The sequence below is a fragment of the Maylandia zebra genome, linkage group LG22 (genome assembly GCF_041146795.1).
Source record: "Maylandia zebra isolate NMK-2024a linkage group LG22, Mzebra_GT3a, whole genome shotgun sequence".
Classification (NCBI taxonomy): domain Eukaryota; kingdom Metazoa; phylum Chordata; class Actinopteri; order Cichliformes; family Cichlidae; genus Maylandia; species Maylandia zebra.
The window spans coordinates 30,539,528-30,562,034 of NC_135187.1; the positions used below are offsets into that span (position 1 = coordinate 30,539,528).

A 22,507-nucleotide genomic window follows, 5' to 3' on the forward strand; every position below is an offset into this window, starting at 1 on the left:
GGGCCTGAAAACTGAAGGCTCTCCCTCCCATTCTACTTTTAAATACTCTAGGAACAACAAGTAGCCCTGCAGAGTGAGAGCGAAGTGCTCTAATAGGGTGATATGGTACTACAAGGTCATTAAGATAAGATGGGGCCTGATTATTTAAGACCTTGTATGTGAGGAGCAGGATTTTGAATTCAATTCTGGATTTAACAGGAAGCCAATGAAGGGAAGCCAAAACAGGAGAAATATGCTCTCTCTTTCTAGTCCCTGTCAGGACTCTTGCTGCAGCATTTTGGATTAGCTGAAGGCTTTTCAGTGAGTTTTTTGGACATCCTGATAATAATGAATTACAGTAGTCCAGCCTGGAAGTAATAAATGCATGAACTAGTTTTTCAGCGTCACTCTGAGACAGGATATTTCTAATTTTAGAGATGTTGCGCAAATGGAAGAAAGCAGTCTTACATATTTGTTTAATATGTGCGTTGAAGGACATGTCCTGGTCAAAAATGACTCCAAGGTTCCTCACAGTGTTACTGGAGGCCAAGGTAATGCCATCCAGAGTAAGAATCTGGTTAGATACCATATTTCTAAGCTTTTCAGGGCCGAGTACAATAACCTCAGTTTTATCTGAATTAAGAAGCAGAAAGTTAGTGGCCATCCAGGTCTTTATGTCTTTAAGACATTCCTGCAGTTTAACTAATTGGTGTGTGTTATCTGGCTTCATGGACAGATAGAGCTGGGTGTCATCAGCATAGCAGTGAAAATGTATGCTATGTCTTCTAATGATACTGCCTAAGGGAAGCATGTATAATGTAAACAGAATTGGTCCTAGCACTGAACCCTGTGGAACTCCATAATTAACCTCAGTGTGTGAAGAGGACTCTCCATTTACATGCACAAACTGGAGTCTATTAGACAGATATGATACAAACCACTGCAGTGCAGTACCTGTAATACCTACAGCATGTTCTAATCGCTCTAATAGGATATTATGGTCGACAGTATCGAATGCTGCACTAAGGTCTAGCAGGACAAGCACAGAGATGAGTCCACTGTCAGAGGCCATAAGAAGATCATTTGTAACCTTCAATAAAGCTGTTTCTGTGCTGTGATGAGCTCTGAAACCTGACTGAAACTCTTCAAATAAACCATTCCTCTGCAGATGATCTGTTAGCTGTTTGACAACAACTCAATTTAATTTCTTTAAATGTATTAAATATTATAAATTAATCCACCAATGAACATCACACAAACATAATAAAGTAAAAATATTTTTATTTGTGCAACTGTACTATGTGCCGATCTGTGCTTTTCTATGTGAGACTTGAAGACGACGTCTTTTACAAATGGCGATGCTTCTTTCCCACAAAAATGATTGGTTAGTAGGCGACATTAATCTGTTAACCGATGCATGCAAGGTGTGAAGCAGAAGTTGCCATGGCAGTGGATCCCAGTAAGAGGTTATAGCTATTAAGTTTTTAGCCACCTTTCTCACAACTGACCACCCAGAGTTGAACCTGAAATTATGTGAGGCTGATAATACAGGCCTCTGATTATGAACCAAAGATTGGTGTTTTTTCAAGAGAAGAAGTGACAAAATGTATCACCAGTGATACCTGTATTTATAAGTACATGAAGTTTGTTAGAGAGCAAGCACTCCCCAAAAGAAATTCTAGTTTTCTTCTCTTCAAAGAGGCTGACTAACTCTGACAAGTATTAAACATCCACCTTCAGGCAGTTAAACAACAGATCCCGGGAAAGCTTCATTCAAAAAGCAGTAACAGCTATTGTAAATAATTTCTACACCCTCACATGATTTCATGTAATTCCACAAACAATGCTTCATTTTCTTCATTTTCTCCCACTCGAGTGCCTGGTACTTTGAAGCGATACAACAGCAAACCATTTTCCCAAACTGTTGTCAAGCCGGAGGCGTCCAAGCGTGCTTGAAAGTGCAAATTAGGTTCAGGTATTTGCAAAAGGCCGTACAGGTTGCAAGGACGTGCTTGCCCTGGATTGCAGTCACTGGATTAAAAAATGTCATTAAAAAGTGTGAAAATACTACAGAGGGAACACTCTTAAAACTACTACATAATATTTCAATGGAAATAGAGTTTTGATGAGGAGCAGATGGTGTGTTTGAGTTTAAAAGGGTTTGTGCTTTGAGTCATAAATCCATAGCCTGAGGAAGTCTCTGACAAAAATGTGATAAAAATGATAATGAACACAGTCCCGTGTGAAAGGCTTAAACAATTTATTACACAAGTGCTTCCTCAAACTTGCAGAGCTGTATGTGATATACTCACGAGGTACGTGAATCAGGACTGGTTTGATTGTGGTTTGACTTCTTGTTTTCATTTCAGGTCTGTCACTGATAATAAATTCATTCAGTTTTCATCTATTGTTGATTTAGGCACTCTGTTTGGAATTTTAGCTCCAGTCCAGCTGGATTCCATCTCTCAAACCAGGTATGAGGATAAGTCTTGTGGCAAAAAAGAGGGTTAGATGTCCTTGGGAAAACCAACGTGGTGCTCTGTGACAGGGGTGTCAAATGTAAGGCCCGTGGGCCAGATTCAGTCTGAGAAAGACTCCAATCTGGCCCACCTGAATGCTTTGAAAAATGTGAAGGAAGATATAAAGTTTTGACTTTTAACTAGATTTTCTATAGTGTAATTAGAAACTTTCAGTTTTATGATCACGGGTGTGGACAACGAGCTACCAGGACTTTTTCTGTACACGTTTATTCCTTGCAAATTGAACCCAGAGTCCAGATTTATTTCATGTACTACAGCAGCATTTCTATATCGTGTAGAAAAATTACATACTGTTATAATTGTTTTCCTTTTATTAAGATTTTGGCAGGATTAAATGTGCAGATAAACTTCTGTTCTGCTCTGTTTACCGTGTGATTTACAAGTCATTAGCCTGTGAATGTGCAGTCTCCCTTGGTTTCTCACTCAGATCCACCCCTCGCATGTCATCTCTGCTTTGAAAACACCACGAAAGCAACAGAAAACACTCAGCTTGACGCTTCACAATGGGACCTCGCTGACCACTGTGTGAGGCCATAGTGCAGTAACAAGCAGCTCCTGTCTGTCTTCCTTCTGATTGGCTGCCACTCACCTGGCTGGTGGGCGCCGCTGCTTCTAAACACGGTTGATATTGTATATATTGCAATTAGCCCAGAATTTTTTCATAACTCATTGACCTGGATACTGGAGGTAGGGACGTGATCAAATCAATTCAATTCAATTCAATTCAATTCAATTTTATTTATATAGCGCCAAATCACAACAAAAGTCGCCTCAAGGCGCTTCATAGATACAGAGAAAAACCCAACAATCATATGACCCCTATGAGCAAGCACTTTGGCAACAGTGGGAAGGAAAAACTCCCTTTTAACAGGAAGAAACCTCCAGTAGAACCAGGCTCAGGGAGGGGCGGGGCCATCTGCTGCGACCGGTTGGGGTGAGAGAAGGAAGACAGGATAAAGACATGCTGTGGAAGAGAGACAGAGGTTAATAACAGATATGATTCAGTGCAGAGAGGTCTGTTAATACATAGTGAGTGAGAAAGGTGACTGGAAAGGAAAAACTCAATGCATCATGGGAATCCCCCGGCAGCCTACGTCTATTGCAGCATAACTAAGGGAGGATTCAGGGTCACCTGGTCCAGCCCTAACTATATGCTTTAGCAAAAAGGAAAGTTTTAAGCCTAATCTTAAAAGTAGAGATAGTGTCTGTCTCCCGAATCCAAACTGGAAGCTGGTTCCACAGAAGAGGGGCCTGAAAACTGAAGGCTCTCCCTCCCATTCTACTTTTAAATACTCTAGGAACAACAAGTAGCCCTGCAGAGTGAGAGCGAAGTGCTCTAATAGGGTGATATGGTACTACAAGGTCATTAAGATAAGATGGGGCCTGATTATTTAAGACCTTGTATGTGAGGAGCAGGATTTTGAATTCATTTTAACAGGAAGCCAATGAAGGGAAGCCAAAACAGGAGAAATATGCTCGCTCTTTCTAGTCCCTGTCAGGACTCTTGCTGCAGCATTTTGGATTAGCTGAAGGCTTTTCAGTGAGTTTTTTGGACATCCTGATAATAATGAATTACAGTAGTCCAGCCTGGAAGTAATAAATGCATGAACTAGTTTTTCAGCGTCACTCTGAGACAGGATATTTCTAACTTTAGAGATGTTGCGCAAATGGAAGAAAGCAATCTTGCATATTTGTTTAATATGTGCGTTGAAGGAAATATCCTGGTCAAAAGTCAACACGTCTCAAGGATCGCTCTAATCAAAGTTGCACACAATAATCACCCAATGGGTCGTCACTCATAGTGTGCTCACGGTCAATGGCGAGGTCATGTTCATCATTTTCAATGGATTTATTCGTCTTACAGTGCAGCCAGTTGGTGATTCTAGAATCTGTTGGGGCAGGGGCAAAAATTTACAAAAGGCCCCCCCACCCAGCGCTGGAGGGGCCTCTTGTGAGGGCTGAAGGCTCTGCCTCCCATTTTACTTTTAAATACTCTAGGAACCACAAGTAAGCCTGTGGTGTGAGGTGCAAAGTCCTCTATTGGGGTGATACAGTACTATGAGCTCTTTAAGATTTTTTAATTTAGGACAATGATTTTAAAGTTGTTTCTGGATTTAACAGGTGGCCAGCAAAGAGGAGCCAATATGTGCAAAATATACTCTTTCTTGTCCCTGTCTGTACTCACTGTAAGATTCTGGATCAGCTGAAGGCTTTTTAGGGAATTTTGGGACAGCCTGATAATAATAAATTACAGTAGTCCAGCAAGACGTTATAAATGCACTAGTTTTATGGGATCATTCTGAAACAGGATGTGTCTACTTTTAGAGATATTGTGTAAATTGAAGAAAGCAGTCCTACATAGTTTGATATGCACATTAAAAATGGTTCCAATATTTCTCACAGTGTTACTGGAGGCCAAGGTAATAAGATAAGATAAGATGAGACTTTATTGATCCCACGACAGGGAAATTTTTGCGTTACCTCAGCTCAGGTACAGATATCAGAAGGAAAATACAAAAAAATAAAAATAAAATACATACATATATAATATAAGTAAGATAATACACTATATACAATGGTAGCATACACAGTATGTGATTATGGATATGGTTGTGTTTATATGCAAGACAAACTATAAAGCTTAACATAATATCCTCAGGTTTGTCTGAAATTAGAAGTAGGAAATTAGAGGTCAATCAGGGGTTTATGTCTCATAAACATTCCTGTAGTTTAACCAGTTGGTTGTAATAACCTGTGAATTGAGAGCGATTGCGGACGAGCTACTACATGACCGATTGTCTTGTTAACTGACCATCCCAGAAATTTGGGCTTCAGTTTTGGTGAGTAAAATTCTCATGTTTTATTAGCCTGGTGCTTTCTGTGTGCTGCACTGATACCGTTCAAGAATACAGCTTGCTAACAAGCTAGCTAACATTAACTGATAAATTAGCATTCCACCTTTCATCAGTCCAAAAAAATTTGACATGACTGTGGTCAAAACACTAAAGTAGAAGCTTCAAAACTAATGGGTGATGTCACAGTGATGTCCAATCCATATTTTAGATCTATAAAAACTATAATCTATAGCTAATAGTCTAATAGAACAGAAAAGGTTGGAAACAGTGCCTTTAAAGCAGTCTGACAGTTGAGATTGCAGCTAATATGGACAACTTGTCAGTAGGCAAACCTCAATTTTTGTCATTTTGTTTGAAATGAGTATCTACCACTGTAACAGTATAGGAAACCATAATTGGCCCACTTTATATCCTATTACTGCTCTATAGGCATTCTAATACCTGGGCCAATTGTTATCTCCAGCACTGAACAATAGCCATGCTGCTTGTGAACACCACCACTCACATTCAAAAAGCTCTTGAGTGGCTCTCTGTGAAGCAGCGCAGTCACTTTATTTAAAATATATTCATTCCATGCAGATAAACTGAATCTTAGAGGAGTACCCTGGTAAGAAGCCACCTGTCTGTGGCGGTTTGACGCAGCGGTGCACTTGTGAAGAGGTTTGATGCGACAACGTTCACAACACAAGGCCCTAGAGGAGTTTCAAAAGTGAGTGCCTCGTATGTTTTCAGTATTTATCACAAAGGGAAGCCTCTTTCTCTCACATTCACTCAAATTCCAGAGGCACTGAAAACAAAGAATTTTATTTCCAGGCCTGTGTGTATGAGGTCCTGACCTTTGAGTTTAAATTAGATAAGTTTCAAACACATTTCTGTCAGTTATGGTCCATGTGTCATTTCAGTTTATATATACAATACATATGTGTGTGTGCATGAATCAGGCCTAATCTATGAGAGACATATGTGGTGCAGTGAAAGGCATAAATAGGAACACATTTTGAATGTGAATCTGGATTAGAAAACATTTTTTCAAATCCATCTTTTTGATCCTTTTTTGTTTGGTGACTCTTATCTTTGTTGTGCCTCCTCTCTGTGCCTGCAGAGAGCTCCGTGTGGAAAGCCAAGCACATTACGATTTATGTTTTTATTATTGCTTCAGATGGCATGTGCCCAAAGCCCAAAGAAGGACCACGGCTGGTGGGCTTACACCTCCTTTGACAACTGATGCCTGCCAGAGCGACACTGTTGATCAGAGCAACGACGGATGTTGTCACAAGTCCCAAAAACATCTCCATCAAAAGGGAAAAAAAACAATAAGTAAAGACATGGCGCAAGAGTTTGTCTGAGTCCTTTTTATTGGGGGACAATGCCACATTAAATGCTTGACAATACTGGGTGGGTTTAAACAGCCTCAGGAACTACAGGTGTGTGGCCAGTTTAAAAGGAAAATGGATAAAAAAAATAGAGACATAAATCGCTGTACTAGGGTAAAAAAAACAAAAACACATAATAAACATACTTACAGAATGATATTTTTGGTATAGTAACAAACAAAAACATGAAAACACGTTCACATGACAAATGAGCAAAAAGATACAAAACACGGAGCAAACAAAGATAAATCATCACGTGCAGTGAAACAGTCACAGAAGTGGAACTCCGAGGTCAGTTTAATCTTGTTTCGCACAACAGGACCCTGTCAGGTATCTCACATTAACTCACACAACACACTCGGGCTCAGCACTGTCGGGACAGAGAACAGGCAATCTTACACTGGCACCTGAAGAGTTAATATAAAAAAGGACAAAATAAATACGTAAGCTAAAAAGATGTAAACATAAAAAAATACCCCCACCGATCCCTCAGTACCCGATTCTCACCCAACGTGTTTATAAAAAGAAGAAGCAGAGAATAGCCGTTTCTCGGCAGAACACAAAGATTTATTTTTGTTGCAGTTTTGTTCTTTTTGAAGACGAGGACAGGTCTGCTGTGGTACACAGGTCACTGAAGGGCTGACAGTCGTGCACCTTATGGTCTGGCATTCCTCCTCAGAGAGAAATGACAAAACAACAACAGTAACACAAAGAAAAAAAATCATATGGCTGCCTCTGCGTTTAACAGGAAATGAATTTCATATGACAAAACGATGAGTAGAACCTGCCCTCACAGAGGACCTCACAATGATGTGGGGTCATGAGCAGGGGGGATATTAAAGGATGTTATTGGATTTGTCATAAATGATAAACTGGCCAGTCAGTGCTTTCTGCAGCCAATATGAGGAAGAGGTACGATCTTAGCTGAGCAAATTCTGAACTGTGAGTCTGTGAAGTTCATCTCTTTAAGGCATAATTCCAGTTTATTACAGCTTGGGCTTTGTGAACAACACCGCTCACAGAACATATCGACTTGGTCCTGCATAAAAACCTTTTCATAAAATGTATTTAACGTTATTATTGCTGTAAGGAGCGAAATGATGTTTGTGCACTTACACTTACTGGTCAATCCCGAACATTTAAAAAAGAAAAAATTCTAATAACACTGAGAACTCCCATTCATGGGAGCTCTGGTTTCATAGGGACTACTTGTGAAATAATTTAGAATGAATGGGGCTCTATGAAGCTCTATGTCATTGTTGGTTTATTTCAGAATGGCTTAAAATCATCCCACATAGCAGACAGGTCTGGGCCAGATCTGGTGTCAAGCCGGCACTGCTCTGGGCCAGATCTGGTGTCAAGCCGGCACTGCTGGCTGACTTCTGGCATAGTAAGTGGTATGTCATTCAGATATGGGCCAGGCCTGGTGTAGATGGCACTATTTATGTGATGGCATGCCACATCTGGCCCGATTGTGGTTTGGTGTATGTGGCCCAGGCTCATAGAAAACAGGTCTTCCCTGGATCCGGCATCAAGCTGGCACTTCTGACTAACTGGTGTCATGGCAGAGTGAATGCGTCATGTTGTATAGAGCACTATGAGTAATCCGGGAAAGTAGAAAAGCTCTATATCAGAATTAGTCCATTCACTGTATGAACAGAGTTTTGTCATATTTCTTTTCATGCTACCATGTTCCAGCACATGTTGTTATTACATGGCTTGACAGTGTGTCTGCAACTGGCCTGTGGCTGCACACAACTTACACATGGCCAACATAGCGCAAAGAATGACGGCCCTTTGGCACAGGACCACCAGTGTGTCTGCAACTGGCCTTGTGCTGGCCCATGTGTGCCACCTCTGGCAAACCAAAGGGCCGTCATTCTCTGCGGTATGTGGGCCATGTGTAAGCCCATTGTGTGGGCCAGATCTGGGCCATACCAATTTTGCTATGTGGGATTGATGTAGCTCAGTTTTTAGATATGTTATGGATTATGATTGTACAATTAGGAGTGGCACAGCATCACGAGCCACTTTAGGGCATCCATGATTCTGATTTCAGGAAGGAACCAAGCAGCAGCAGAGCATTTCTAGCAGCAGCCTCCTGATAGTGGTCATCATCAAACTCAACAAAGTTTGTCTTTTTTATACAATCACAGTCTAGCGCAGATCGATGGATCTCAATGCCACAGCAAGATAGACGATATGGACAAAAGTAACGTTTGAATTCGAGTGTGTTCAGTGCCATTACCACAGGTGTATAAAATCAAACACCTATCCACGCCGTGTGCTTTTACACATGTTTGTAAAAGAATGGATCGGTCTAAAGAGCTTGATGAATTTGAACGTGGTGCTGTAAGAGGATGTGCCCGCTCCAGATTCCAGTTTCTTGAAACCATATCATACTTTATCACATAAAAAGACATGGAGAAAGCTGTATAACACACATATTTCTTTCACTATAACACCTCACAACAATACCGTAACAGGCTGACGTCAGCATATTGTAATAAAAACATTTTAGCCCTTGCTCTTCGGAGGGAGCTGCGCTTTCTGAGTGCACTTGTTTGTTTTTTGTCACACAAGTCTCAGTGAAATATTGGCATCAAGCTGCAAGCAAATGTAAAAATAATATAATTTGAAAAAGCTTTAGAGCGCTCAGCTTCTGGCCGTCAGTTGGCGAGACTTGCTTGCAACACAACAGAAACAGAAAATCTAGTCTATTGTGGTGAATGCAAAGCTGTCACGAGGCCTTAGAATAAAACATGATCCAATTCAGGACAGAAAAACAGCTTCTTGTTATCCTGCAGTTATAGCATGAATGTAGGATGATGTTCAAAATGAAACAGAAGCCGCAAACATCACTAAATTAAGCCCATGATGCGACTTTAAATGCGGTCGTCATCATAAAGATGAGTTCAGACTGAACGCGAAGCTAAACTAGCGCCTCGAGCTATGATTCAGCTGCTAGTCCCACACATAGAAAATTGGCTGCATCATGCTGGCAGCTTAAATTATTCCTTTACCTTTATGAAGCGCAGTTGTAGGCTCGCAGGATAAGTTTAATGATGTTAACACATCTTTGAGCATTTATTTAGGACGTTTTGGAAATGATGGAAATATATATAAAATGTCGTCAAGGGCTTTAGTATAAAAGTCTTGGCATTTGCTTACAAAGGCTAAGTCGCTCAACTTTTTGCTAGTCTCAAGGCCACTCACATTCATGACCAAACGTGAGGAGTTTTCTTCATTTGGTGACTTTGCTTTTCTGTATTTTTGTCGTGCAAGATTGAGTATGACAGCATATGTCGCCCAACAAGCAGGAGACTGACTGGCATTCCTCCACTGTGTTGGGAAAAAACAACAACAAATGTACATTCAGCAATGCTGTATATTAACATTTCTTTTTTTTTGTTTTGATTGATTTGTAACACATTACTGGCAATGCAGCAATCCATGTTGAAAATGTGGGTGCTTTAAGGCAGAAGTTCCAAGCAACATTCATCTTGAGGACGACACAAGCTGGTCCACTTTTCCTTGAGCACTGATTTCAGTGCGTGCATCTGCAGTTTGCATACGCTGGATGTTCATGTGCTGTGTGTGCATAATATTCTCCACATGCACAGGATGACTCAAGGTGTATTCTCAGAGACGTTTGCATTCCTATTAGCATGCATTGGGCCGCTTTGATAAGTCAAGAGGACAATAAATAAAACAGGCTGACGTTGTGTGTAACAAGTGTCCTTCGGGTATCACTGGAGACATTGCCACCACCTGGTGTCTGTGTATCTTTGCCTTATTTATGAGTGCGTTGGAGTCTTCATTTATACTAGGAGGTGAGGGGGAGCAGCAGCCTACATCATCTCAAGATGCTTTGGTGCGTGTGTGTTTATACATTTCCACAGTGCCTCGATAAGGCCTTCCTCGCTGCTGCTTTGTAGTGTCCTCAGAGATTATGCCGATGTTCTCAGAGGGCTTTGGCACTGGTGGTGTGAGAAACTGTGTGTGACACTGGTTTCTGCGGGTAGCGGCTGTAGTAGTAAACCTGGAAGAGGATGGTGATGTCCACGAAGACCTGCAGCAGGCCGCAAATCCAGAACTGCACCGGAGCCTGGGTGAGGAGGAAGTACCCCGTTTTAAAGGTGTCACCACTGGTCCACATCAGAACCATCTTGATGCTTGATGGAAACAAGAAGAGAAAACAATGTTAATATTGTAGCCCATTACTGTAGCTCTACCATTCTGTATCATTCTTTTGTTACCAGATTTACTGGAGTTAATTTTCTTTAAATTATTTTCAATGTTATTTTTCTAACAAGCACTTCTGACAACATGACAACAGTGTTGTAGAGCTTTGTCGTGCCTTCACCAGCCTTTGTCCAGTTTTTCTTTTTAGTATAAGTTGGTTAATACATTACTTCCTATTTAAAACATGATTAATAGACTTTAAAAGTCGTGTTGCGGTAATTCTCAATAAAAGCAAAGCGATTAGTAACAGGCTAGGTGTCTAGGGGTGCTGCATCAGAAATGCTGTTAGTGACTATTCTCTTAAGAAAGGGAAACAGAAAATGCTGAGGTATGCCAAACTACACAAGAACTGCACTGAAAATCGGTGGGAGCAGGTATGTACAGAGGATATCAGGAGGGAGGTATAACAGTGCCTAAAGACATCTGTAGAGCACGGTAGAGGCTCTGTCATGGTTTGGGCTGTTTTTCTGCCAATAGTGTTGACAATCTTATCAGAATTGATGGAATTGAAATGCATAAAAGTACTACCAGAGTTTGATCCACCAATTAATATCATCTGGAAAGTATCTGATTAGCAAAGGCTTTGGTTTTTAAGCATGACAATGATCCCAAACATACTGCCAGTGCAGTAAAAACATACCCGGATATAATAACTCAAAATTAAACACTATCGGTCATGGACTCTCATCCCCCAGAGCCTGGACCCCAATAGCAGTGTGGGATCATCTTGACAGAGATTGGAATAATCTACATCCGAAGGAAAACTTTCAATGTATTTCAAAAAGCCTGGAGAACTATTCCAGAAGACTACGTAAATTAATAAAACAGTTCAGTCTGTGTTGAGGAATGAAGAAGGTCATACCAAATATTGACGTTTAGGCTCATTAGAATTGTATAAACTCTTTTTGCCTTCTATGCGGTATTTCCATATATCGTTGCACATATTTCAGTAAATAGCTGCACCCATTTCCCATCATCCAAAGAAAGAATAAAGAAATGAGAGACTTTTTTTCCATAATACTGTTATTGCATCAACATGGTTGTTGCAAAAACAACAATGGCAAAAAATGTCATTAGGAAATAAAAATAGAATCCTGAAGAATATGTGCAAAATGAAACTGTTTAGTATTAATGAGTTGTAGACTGCTGTTACAGAGGAAACCAAATTACTGATGGAATAATTTGTTCTCATATTGAACACTTAGGGCCTGTCCGCACATCAACTTCCACATTAGCATTTTGACCAGACCTTTAATGCATCCTGGCTTCATTTCTATTTGGACTGATTTTTTTTTTACTCCATTTGGTCACCAAAACCACATGTTAATGACAGCAGGACACGAGGTCTGAGAGATGCAGGCAGCAAAGAAATAGGAAATATGACACAATAAGTACCAGGGTAAATTGAAGTAATGAATCTCTTCAGGTTGCATGCTTCTTATTAACTTTGCATCCTGTGGCACATTTCTAACTATAAAATTCTGCTTCCGGTTCATACCGAGCTGTTCACAGAGTGCACGTGAGACAATCCAGACATGAATTATGCAGTTATCGCTCTACAAGTGACTGGAGATGAGCGCCCACATGACTTGGAAGAGCCAAAGTTCCTCTAAGCATAATCATCATCCTCTCACTGGCACTGGAAAGCACTGTGAACTCAACTAATGAGATGGAAAGGGAAGCCAAACAAGAGTCAGCGAAAAAAGAACAAAGGCCTGGGGTCTGAAAACACACTTTCTCATACATGTTATCCTCTCCCAAGATAGAAAAACACAATGTACAGCTGCGTATCAAGTAATGCGAGGACATCAGTTCAAAATTGCTTGTAAAGCTCTCTGAAAAGTTTGGCTTGGTGGTTATGGGTGTTTCCCGCTCTCTTTTATGACAGCATCAACAAATCCATCGCCTTCTGCAGAGCTCAGGTACACTCGAATCTGTTTTTAGTTTGCTTGTTGCATTTTTTTTTTATTATTTGTTTGAGGCAGAAATACACACAGGCAATGCAGACAAAGAAAGGACTGAACCAGCAGTGTGCCCACAATCCACTCATAGACGTACAGAAGGAGGTCTTGTCAGATGAGCCTCCTAAAGCTACCAGCCTACAACAATGTGAACACATGCTGCGATATCTGAAATCCTTTCACTCAAGCGTGTTAGCTTGGTTGGTCAGCACTATTTGAATGAGCTTTGCAGATATCTTTTTTTCTGCCACTGAGGCAACTGCTACCCTGAATTTGAAGGGCTGGTATATATCCAGTGGTATCTGACTCTGTGAGATACTGCTGGATATGAGTTTTATTGCCCGGGTCTGGAGATATGTTTATCTGAGATTTAAAAACTGTGAAAAAGTAGAAGAAAGCATTTCCTTTTGTGGTATTTTGTGGTATTAGCCTTGTATTTGATCTGTAGTGCACTACCTTTTTGCTTTTCACATTTCTGCCCTCATCTGGGTAGTGACCAAAATAATGTTTGGACATCAGACTAGAAAGCCTCTAGGTGACTGTCCTGGATCGCTCTCTACCAGAAGTGGCTCCGGGACACACAGAGCACATGCTGGACAGATAACGCTCTTTTTCCTTCTTTCTTGGGCAGCTTGTGTCCCTCTTGGAGGACCGGTTAGGCAGAGGGACTAAGGATGCTCCCGCTTAGACTGCTTCCCTGCGATCCAGACCCAGTTAAGCATCAGGATGGATTGATGGCTGGAACTCAGTTCCTGACTGTGACTCATTAGGCTGCTTGCCTTTACTTTTATCAACTTGTAAAAGCTAATCAGGTTTTCTTCTTCCCTGACACTGCTAGGCAATGAATGTGATTACCAATGAGCATTCAATCAATGTCACCTACTGAGCTGAATCAGACAGAGCCAAACTGGCCTTCAGTGTGTAATGCCAGGACACAGCGTGTTTCCATCAATGTTAAAAAAATTCTGTGACATCGTTCCCCTAGAATCAGCGTTCACATATTCTAGAACTGAGAACCATTAAACTTAAGTGTTGACCAGCTTTTATTTTTGTTAATCAAATAATAGCTATAATTCTGAAAAACTTCTTATTGATATTCTGGAAAGCAGACACTAAATCTATGTCTTTGTTGTCCTGTATGGGATTCATATATTTAACCATTTCAAAGGTTTACAGAGAGTGGTCTGAAAAAGACAAAATATCCAGTGAGGGCATTTCTCTGGGTGAAAATGGGCAGAATAGATAACTCATTACAAAAAAGGTATGTACAAGATGTCAAACCTTGAAGTAGCTTTGATGTGTTGTACACTAAACTGGTTACACCTTTCCACAGTCCAGGGAAAACAACTCTGTCTTAGTCGTCTGTGATCTCAACAAAACACTTTCACCGCATTAGTCTTACTGAATTCAACACGATGCTGATTTTATAAAATACGGTCTCCATTAGGTTACACAACAGCAATAAAGTGCAGTGTGCTTACTGTGAACGTTATGAAAAAACCCAGAAACATTTGACCTGTGGCTGATGTTCAGGGCATATTTCACCGTCTGATATGAATGTTCCACTAAGAAAGTAAAGTACATTTAGTTGCAGTTCCCAGTGCCCCGCGGATCCTCTGATAGAGCATCCTGATTAAACATGTCGCAGTGTGATGCTTTGATTACTGCAGCAGGTGAATCATGGTGATATGAAGATAAAGAAGAAACAATGAATCGTTGTGTTAGCAGATTTCCTGCCTTTCTATAAGCCGCTTAACAAATGTAAAAGGGAATGGGGTGGAGGAGTGGCTTGTCACCCCAACTGTGTGCACTTTAGCCACACTGGGGCAAAGCTTTGGAGCCAAATCCCTTCTTGCATTATTTATATCGCCAACCTCACCTTAGACTTATGTATTTTTAAGACGATTTTTTTTGTTGGGTTTTTTTGTTGCAGATTTTGTCATTTTTCTTACACTCCTTTCTAACATTTCTCCAGCTCCTTCCCTGAATCTTTTCAAAATGTTTGCACTGGCATCGTTTTCTCCATTTTTTTAAGCATGTCTCTCTCCTCATCCATTCAGCCTCCCATCAACTCTCTATACCCGTTTGTATTTGCATTCCCTATACCTGCTGTCCTCACACCGCTCTTTCTCCACGAGGAGCTTGTTAGCACTGTGAAAACAACCCCCTCCAAACATCCCCCAAAAAACCCCACCACCCACACCTCCCTCAGTGGCTGCTGTCTTAGTTATGGTGCTGAATCTGGATGTAAAGATAAGAGAGGGAGGATTCTTGTTTGACCAGTTCCTTTGGTGGTTCTCTAATAAGATGTGGCAAAGGCAGGGCTGTGGGGAGAGGGTGTCTGGCTACTTATCTGTCACCTTCTCTGAGACAAATGAGGGGCGGAGAGTGCCAACTGAGCTCTGGGCTCAAATGGCAGCAGTGGAGAAGTATAAGCTGCACTGACCACACAGTTTCTACACTGGGTTGCAGATGCATGGTATGGTAACACTGGCTAAGTACAAACTGTCTGTTTATTTGTATCCATTTTCAACATGGTGCACCAATAAAACCAGCAAAGACTGTAAACAGAGTAGTTATAAGCTGTAGAAAAGCATCAAGTTTTTCTACAGCTTATTTTTTCTCAGAATTCTGAGAAAAAATAATTCTGAGGAAAAAGTCATTATTCTGAGATTAAAGTCATAATTCTGACTTTTCTCAGAATTTTTTTTACTGTTTTATTTGTTTATACTGAGAGTCACATTTAAGACAAACTTCCACTGCCTTCCAATGGACAAAACTTGATTTATCTTTCCTTGTCAATGAAAGTGTGTTTTTCTAAAACGCAGTTTTACAATGCTAGCAGTTCTGTGCCAATTCATTCATCTTTGTTTAAAAAGCCTATAAATACATCAGGCACACGCTTCAACCTCAGCTGTGCTATTTGCCATTTCTTGGGACAAAGCACAAACCCAGCACATGCAGAGGCCAGGGTAGAAACTGTCTGGTTCAGCGCCACAGTAGTTCTCCACTTCTGCCATTTCAGCCCAGAGCACAGCGTGCTGACATCAACAGCTAATCAGAAAAGCATATTTCAGTTCCACAATATGATGTATACAGTAAACTAGTATAAAGTTATAAGGTTTATGTTAAAACAGAGGATCTGTTGTCCATCTATTTTTAGCACATTTCTTTTTTGTGCTTCACTCACACAATGTAATTTCAATTCACTGTCTGGCACAAATTTGTAAAAAGCATAAGGCAAGGATATGAAACTGTGGAAACCTGGAGGCAAAAAACCATTAACAAATTGACTATGATGAACAGAGTAGCAGTGACAACAGAGCTGTAGCATTACAGGAGGAGCTTTTCCGATGGCGGGTTGCCAAGTGGCTTACAGATGTACAGCTAGGCCTATGAGATTTTTCATTTGGATTCTATATTGACTCACTCTTACAAAGTTATACTGTCAAAGCCCAGTACTTCTCTCAGCTGAACTTAGAACTTTTGCATTTTTACAAGACAAAACAAAAACAGTGGGGTCATTCCATCAAGTTTTAATCCAAACATTAAGAAAATACTATTTCTATTCAACTTAAATGCTGAGTCGAGCAAATATGCCAAGTTCTATCACAGGGCAGCTGTGGCTACAACTGTAGCTGCCTCCACCAGTGTGTGAATGTGAGAGTGAATGAATAGCAGAATTGTAAAGTGCTTTGAGGGTCTTGAAAAGCGCTATATAAATGCAATCCATTATTATTATTAAAAGCAAAGATTAGACTATCTGCTGATATTTAAGTGCCATTAAAGACAAAATTCAATCAGAAGATGGTTTATGAAGGCCCGCATACCATTTTACACAACTAACTACTAATTTACTAATTTTCTTTAAATAACGATGCTCAAGATTGTATCATTTTGCTGTTCTTTGTGGTCTTCGCTGTCTGGTTGTTCATTCATACATTTATTTACAAAAATATGACTTTAGATCAACAGTTCATTCTCAAAAGAGCTGTAACCCTGAAGGATTGAAAAGAAACAATCCCATTATCATTTAATCATCCAAGAAAGAGAAAGCAGGACCCCGAGTGATGGATCAGATGGAGAGATTTCGTGTTGGACGAATGATCTGAGGATCCTGCAGCTGCGGTGATCCGAAGCTCTGCCTGACAGCCCTGCTACACACAAGCGGTGCCATGCACCAGACCACAGGTGATGGCCTGGCTGCATCAGCAGTCAGTTCAGATCTACCCAAGGCACGTGGCAGTGTGTGCAGACAGCAGCCTGCAGGCTAAATATGGCTCTGGCACCGTTATCTAGCATACTGGGATGCAGCTCAAAATCACAAACCTTATAAGGCTGCAGTTGGCTGTCTGGATGTCCCATTTCTGTGTTTTATGTTTGTGTGAGCCTGTATGTGTTGTTGTGTTTTATTTGTTTAATGGTGGGCTGGTCAGCATCAGTATGTACCATCTAATAATAGCAGCAGCTTGAAAACTGTTACCACAGCCCCCCTCAAAACACAGGATACACATGCCACAAACACCCCTTTAATCCGGCCTAATGTCCTCCTTAAAGTATCTGCCTTCACAAATATTTATTGTAGACTGGCTGAGATAGTTTCACTTGGTTCCAAGACCAGTGGCACCCACATGATTCAAGAAAACATCTAAATGATCTATTAAGCAGCACTTAAACTCGTATTAACATATCTTCTGTCACTTTCTAGAATTAAATGTCAGAAAATGGATTAAAAAGCCAATTATGTATATTATGTAAGCAAATACTCCACTTTCCGAGAACACTAATAAGAACTGAACACTGTGTTTTATATTATAAATAAAAAAAATAAATGGTTATAAATTCTAGAGTACAATGAATAAAAGAATAACCATCCAGCCATTCTCTTCCGCTTATCCTTTTCAGGGTCCTGGACCCTGGAGAGGTCGCCAGTCTGCTGCAGGGCTAACACATACAGACAGACAACCATTTGCACTCACACCTACGGGAAATTTAGAGTTTCCAATTAACCTATCCCCACTAACTGGATGTCTTTGGACTGTGGCAGGAAGCCGGAGTACCCGGAGAAAACCAACGCAAACACGGGGAGAACATGCAAACTCCACACAGAAAGACTTCTTGCTGTGCAGCAGCAGTGCTAACCACCGTGCTGCCTAAAAGAATAACATAGGAGAAAATTAGCTCCAGATTCAGACTGTTTTAAATTTATGCATGTCTTAATTCATGATTTTATTAATTTTTGATTAATTAGGATTTCATAATTAACAATAACAAACTGAATTAAAATTAAATATTAATCATAATGTCATTTATTAAAATGAGGTTTTGTTTAGAATAAATTTATGCAACCCCACCCCCCAAAAAACACTTATATCTCAAAAATTTAAACTTGCTTTCTTTTACGCAGACCTGTTGTGATTAATGTTGTGTTAGCCCCTAAAAAGCCCCCCCCCCCCAAAACAAACAAACAAACAAACAAAAAAACCCAGTCAGAGTGAAATTTTCAGTTTTAGCAAATAGCAGCTGGCTGCAGGAGGGAATAAGAAGTATAAACATTCGCTGATAAAAGCCGAGGCTGACGAAGATGATGGGGAGCATTCACTTTATCCTTATGATAAAAAAAAAAAAAAATCATAACTACTGGAGGCTGCCAATGACAAATTTGGTTTAGCATTCGAATTAAAAGAATGACATTTAACTTAAAGTTATGTATACTGGGAAACATACGATTATGATTGATGAGGTTAATATAACACCTGAGGGTAAATAAACAGATAACTAACATGGTTTCAGATCTGTCTTCATGGACATGAGCCATGTCTTCCCGAGTTCCCTTCATGATTAAAAACAACAACAACAACAACAACAACGATAACAAAACAGCTTTGCTATCTCCTGTCTGGTGCAGCGATGGTGTATGTCTACACGCTGAGTACATCTGAAATGATTCATAGCAATATCTACCCCGCTTCAACTCCACCCACTGCCTACTGGGGAGTGTGGAGACGTGCACTACTGTGAGTCTGAATATATAAATACTAGAAAGTGGTGTAACTTAAAATATACCTACAGTCAGAGTGGGAGCTTGCTGCCTGGGCCATTAATTGAGAGGAAGTCAGCATTATCCTTTACCATGTGGACATGTTTTTTTTCCTTTTTAGTTCCAGGCACTTACAGAAAGTAGCTCTCTTGTTTACATGTGTGCATTTTAGGGCTGCCACAAACGATTATTTTGATAGTCGACTAGTCACCGATTATTTTTGCGATTAGTCGACTAATCAGATCATCATCCATTGGACGTAAAACTACAGCTTATTGCACCAGCAGCATCTGCTCTTATATAACTATCATTAGCTTACAGCTTTAAGTGTTTAAGGTCTGTGCTAACAAAAAATAAAGACAAGATGATAGTTTATTAAATTTTAATGAAATTTGCAGATTGTTTCGGTGAAGTTTAATAAACTCCTTGCTATCTAAAATATAACAGGACACTGGAGTATATTCTGGAGCATCTCACACTTCTGATAATCAGCTGTCTGCTTGACGTTTATTCAGCTGTGTAAAAACTATAACTTTAATCTCAGACAAACTGATTTACTCAGGAACAAATAAAATACAAAAAAAAAAGCCAAACAATAACATTTTAAGTTATCTAAGTGACTCATATATATTTAACCTGAGTAGCGAAAGACGGCGGTGGGTTTGAAAACGATTTGCGGGGAGTCCGGTGTTCTCACGGCGCTAGTGAGCCTAGCCCCCGGCTCGCTAACGAGCTAGTGGGTAACAGACATCTCCGAAAACGTCGGAGCGCTTTTGAAAATATGTGGTGTCCTGATAAACTGAGCAGATATTTGAGGTTTACACAGCTACATTCTCGCCTGAAAATATGTTAAACGTTTATTTTGTGACCCAGAAAGAATAATAAGAGTAACATTAAAACTAACTAACTGCCGCCATTGTTGGAAACTGCGCTGGGCCGCGCTATGAATTCTGGGACACAGCTTCTTCTTCTTCAGGGTTTAACGGTAGCTGACATCCTTGTACATGCAATGCTGCCATCTTCTGTTTCAGTCCGTTATTACACTCTTAAATCCTGCCACTTATTCCTGCGTCTTTTGTGATCTTACAAAGCTTCAAACGACGCGTCGACTATTAAATCAGTCGTCGACGATTTTGATAGTCGACGTAATCGTGACTAGTCGACAAATCGTGGCAGCCCTAGTGCATTTCTTACTTCCTCTTAACTACACATACCCCGAACACAAGAACAAACCTGATAGTAACACTGCAGCCGAGTTCTAACCTTGAAAATTGTAAATTGAAACACAACATCCTTCCCTTTATAGATTTTTGCTTCATATCACACACACACACACACACACACACACACACACACACACACACACACACACACACACACACACACACACACACACACACACACACACACACACACACACACACACACACACACACACACACACCCCTTGATTGTTGGCTGAGGTAAGTAACCTAGCAACAGCCTGCCAGACTCAACAGGTTGTGCTCACGGGAAGGAGAGGACAAACAATAAACAGGACTGGAAATGACAATGTCCTCCTTTTGGGGAAGATTTAGCTTCAGACTGTGCAGTAGGGTAACAAAAGAAAAAGCAGAACTAACAGGAAGCTTCATGTTCTCACAGACTGGGGGCTGGAGTTCTTTTGGCTATATTTGAACTAACTCTATGGATAACAGAGATACAGGGACTACACTGTGTTTATCATTTGAGAACTAATGAGACTGTATCACTGACAATTTCCCCCTGCTTCATATAGCTTAATCTATATGATCTCAATTTATTAGCAGGTTTATATTTTATACTAATAATTGAATTCTGCTAAATAGTGGAAAAAGCTTTAATATAACCATTGGTCCCACACAAACAAGCAATTAGTTATACTGATTTCTGGTGTTAGTAAAACTTTCAAATAAATAGATTCTTTTAACAGAGTAAGAATCATATATGGCCATATGGCCTGGTCTAAAAGCAGAGACCTTTCATATCCTATAATCTGGTTTCCCACATAGTTATATAACCTTGAAAGTTTACCAAAATGCACTTTTTGAAGTTTTCTCTAGTGAGAACAACATCCTGGGCACCAGTGCTTTTTGTTTACTCTACATCACTGATGTTAAATACTGCCAGCGTTGTTACTGAAACTATGATACACTCCATGATCTCGATGGTCAAAATGAGATTTCGTTTCTTATGATGCTTGGAATTGTATTGTTGTAGCATCTATACCAGTATAAAGTGCCTGCAGGAGATCATTGTTGTGATTTTGTGCTATATACAGTGGGGCAAAAAAGTATTTAGTCAGCCACCGATTGTGCAAGTTCCCCCACTTAAAATGATGACAGAGGTCAGTAATTTGCACCAGAGGTACACTTCAACTGTGAGAGACAGAATGTGAAAAAAAAAATCCATGAATCCACATGGTAGGATTTGTAAAGAATTTATTCGTAAATTAGGGTGGAAAATAAATATTTGGTCACCTCAAACATGGAAAATCTCTGGCTCTCACAGACCTGTAACGTCTTCTTTAAGAAGCTTTTCTGTCCCCCACTCATTACCTGTATGAATGGCACCTGTTTGAACTCATCATCTGTATAAAAGACACCTGTCCACAGCCTCAAACAGTCAGACTCCAAACTCCGCCATGGCCAAGACCAAAGAGCTTTCGAAGGACACCAGGAAAAGTATTGTAGACCTGCACCAGACTGGGAAGAGTGAATCTACAATAGGCAAGCAGCTTGGTGTGAAAAAATCAACTGTGGGAGCAATCAGCAGAAAATGGAAGACATACAAGACCACTGATAATCTCCCTCGATCTGGGGCTCCACGCAAGATCTCATCCCGTGGGGTCAAAATGATCATGAGAACGGTGAGCAAAGATCCCAGAACCACACGGGGGGACCTGGTGAATGACCTGCAGAGAGCTGGGACCAAAGTAACAAAGGTCACCATCAGTAACACACTACAACGGCAGGGAATCAAATCCCGCAGTGCCAGACGTGTTCCGCTGCTGAAGCCAGTGCATGTCCAGGCCCGTCTGAAGTTTGCCAGAGAGCACATGGATGATACAGCAGAGGATTGGGAGAATGTCATGTGGTCAGATGAAACCAAAGTAGAACTTTTTGGTATAAACTCAACTCGTCGTGTTTGGAGGAAGAAGAATACTGAGTTGCATCCCAAGAACACCATACCTACTGTGAAGCATGGGGGTGGAAACATCATGCTATGGGGCTGTTTTTCTGCCAAGGGGACAGGATGACTGATCCGTGTTAAGGACAGAATGAATGGGGCCATGTATCGTGAGATTTTGAGCCAAAACCTCCTTCCATCAGTGAGAACTTTGAAGATGAAACGAGGCTGGGTCTTCCAACATGACAATGATCCAAAACACACCGCCCGGGCAACAAAGGAGTGGCTCCGTAAGAAGCATTTGAAAGTCCTGGAGTGGCCTAGCCAGTCTCCAGACCTCAACCCCATAGAAAATCTGTGGCGGGAG

The 22,507-nt window shown here is 40.6% G+C and overlaps 1 protein-coding gene and 1 long non-coding RNA gene across 3 annotated transcripts in view; one reads left to right on the top strand and one right to left on the bottom strand.

Annotated features, from left to right (window-relative positions):
* The first annotated feature begins 5,230 nt into the window (after positions 1 to 5,230).
* Positions 5,231 to 6,703, top strand: LOC143414509 (uncharacterized). Its single transcript, XR_013095123.1, has 3 exons — positions 5,231 to 5,359; positions 5,954 to 6,083; positions 6,534 to 6,703. It is a non-coding gene; the product is annotated as an uncharacterized LOC143414509 (long non-coding RNA).
* An 8-nt stretch (positions 6,704 to 6,711) lies between these two features.
* slc66a2 (solute carrier family 66 member 2) overlaps positions 6,712 to 22,507 on the bottom strand; it is a 41,117-nt gene continuing 25,321 nt past the window's right edge. For both annotated transcript variants that reach the window (XM_004563696.2, XM_004563697.2), the window contains one exon: positions 6,712 to 10,922. In XM_004563696.2, coding sequence (XP_004563753.1) covers positions 10,712 to 10,922 — 211 coding nt within the window. In that variant the 3' untranslated portion in view covers positions 6,712 to 10,711. The remainder of the gene's footprint in view (positions 10,923 to 22,507) is intronic.